Consider the following 714-nt stretch of genomic DNA (forward strand, 5'->3'; position numbering starts at 1 on the left):
CCTCGCAGACAGCATGATCGTTGCGCCAGAAGGAAGACCTTCCCGCCGACGTCGGCACCGCGTAACTGCGTCCGGAGACGAGGCGTGCGTTACGCAACCTCATCCACGCCACGCGGTGCAATTCTAGTTCTTAGTATCTGTTTACGTGGTAAAGATGTACAACCGAAACAACCCATCCTCGACGTCTTCAAGTTTGTATACCGCCATTGGATCCGAAATTTTCAAGCCTTCTGATGCACCCTCGAGTACGATATGACCACAATTTCTTGACTCGACTAGATCCCGACAACCAAAGTAGGTGCAGATCCCCCCAGGCTTCGACTGCATCACAGCTCTGCGACGCAACCCAAGCGTTTACACGGCCTCCAATTCACTCACTCCAAGCTCATTTTCCAATTCAGCTCCTTGACAACAACCAGCAAGCATGCCTGCCAACAACCTCTTTACGCCCCTCAAGCTCGGCCGCCTCGAGCTCGCCAACCGCATTCTCATGGCACCGCTCACGCGCTGCCGTGCGACGCCCGGCGACCACATCCCGACCGACGCCATGATCCAGCACTACGCGGACCGCGCTGCCGCTGGCCTCATCATTGCCGAGTGCTCGATGATCGCGCCCAAGACGTCGGCCTTCTACTCGGATCCTGGTGTCTATGCGCCCGAGCAGTTGGCGGTGTGGAAGAAGATCACGGACGCGGTCCATGCCAAGGGCGGCAA

General features: G+C 57.6%; 1 protein-coding gene across 1 annotated transcript; it reads left to right on the forward strand.

Moving 5' to 3' along the window:
- Positions 1–424: 424 nt before the first annotated feature.
- SDRG_14211 (hypothetical protein) lies at positions 425–694 on the forward strand (the record flags this gene model as incomplete). Its single annotated transcript, XM_008620323.1, has 1 exon — positions 425–694. A coding segment is annotated over one exon (270 nt), but the record flags the coding sequence as incomplete, so codon positions are not given.
- Positions 695–714: the final 20 nt, after the last annotated feature.

Source organism: Saprolegnia diclina (genome assembly GCF_000281045.1).
Source record: "Saprolegnia diclina VS20 unplaced genomic scaffold supercont1.69, whole genome shotgun sequence".
NCBI lineage: Eukaryota > Oomycota > Saprolegniomycetes > Saprolegniales > Saprolegniaceae > Saprolegnia > Saprolegnia diclina.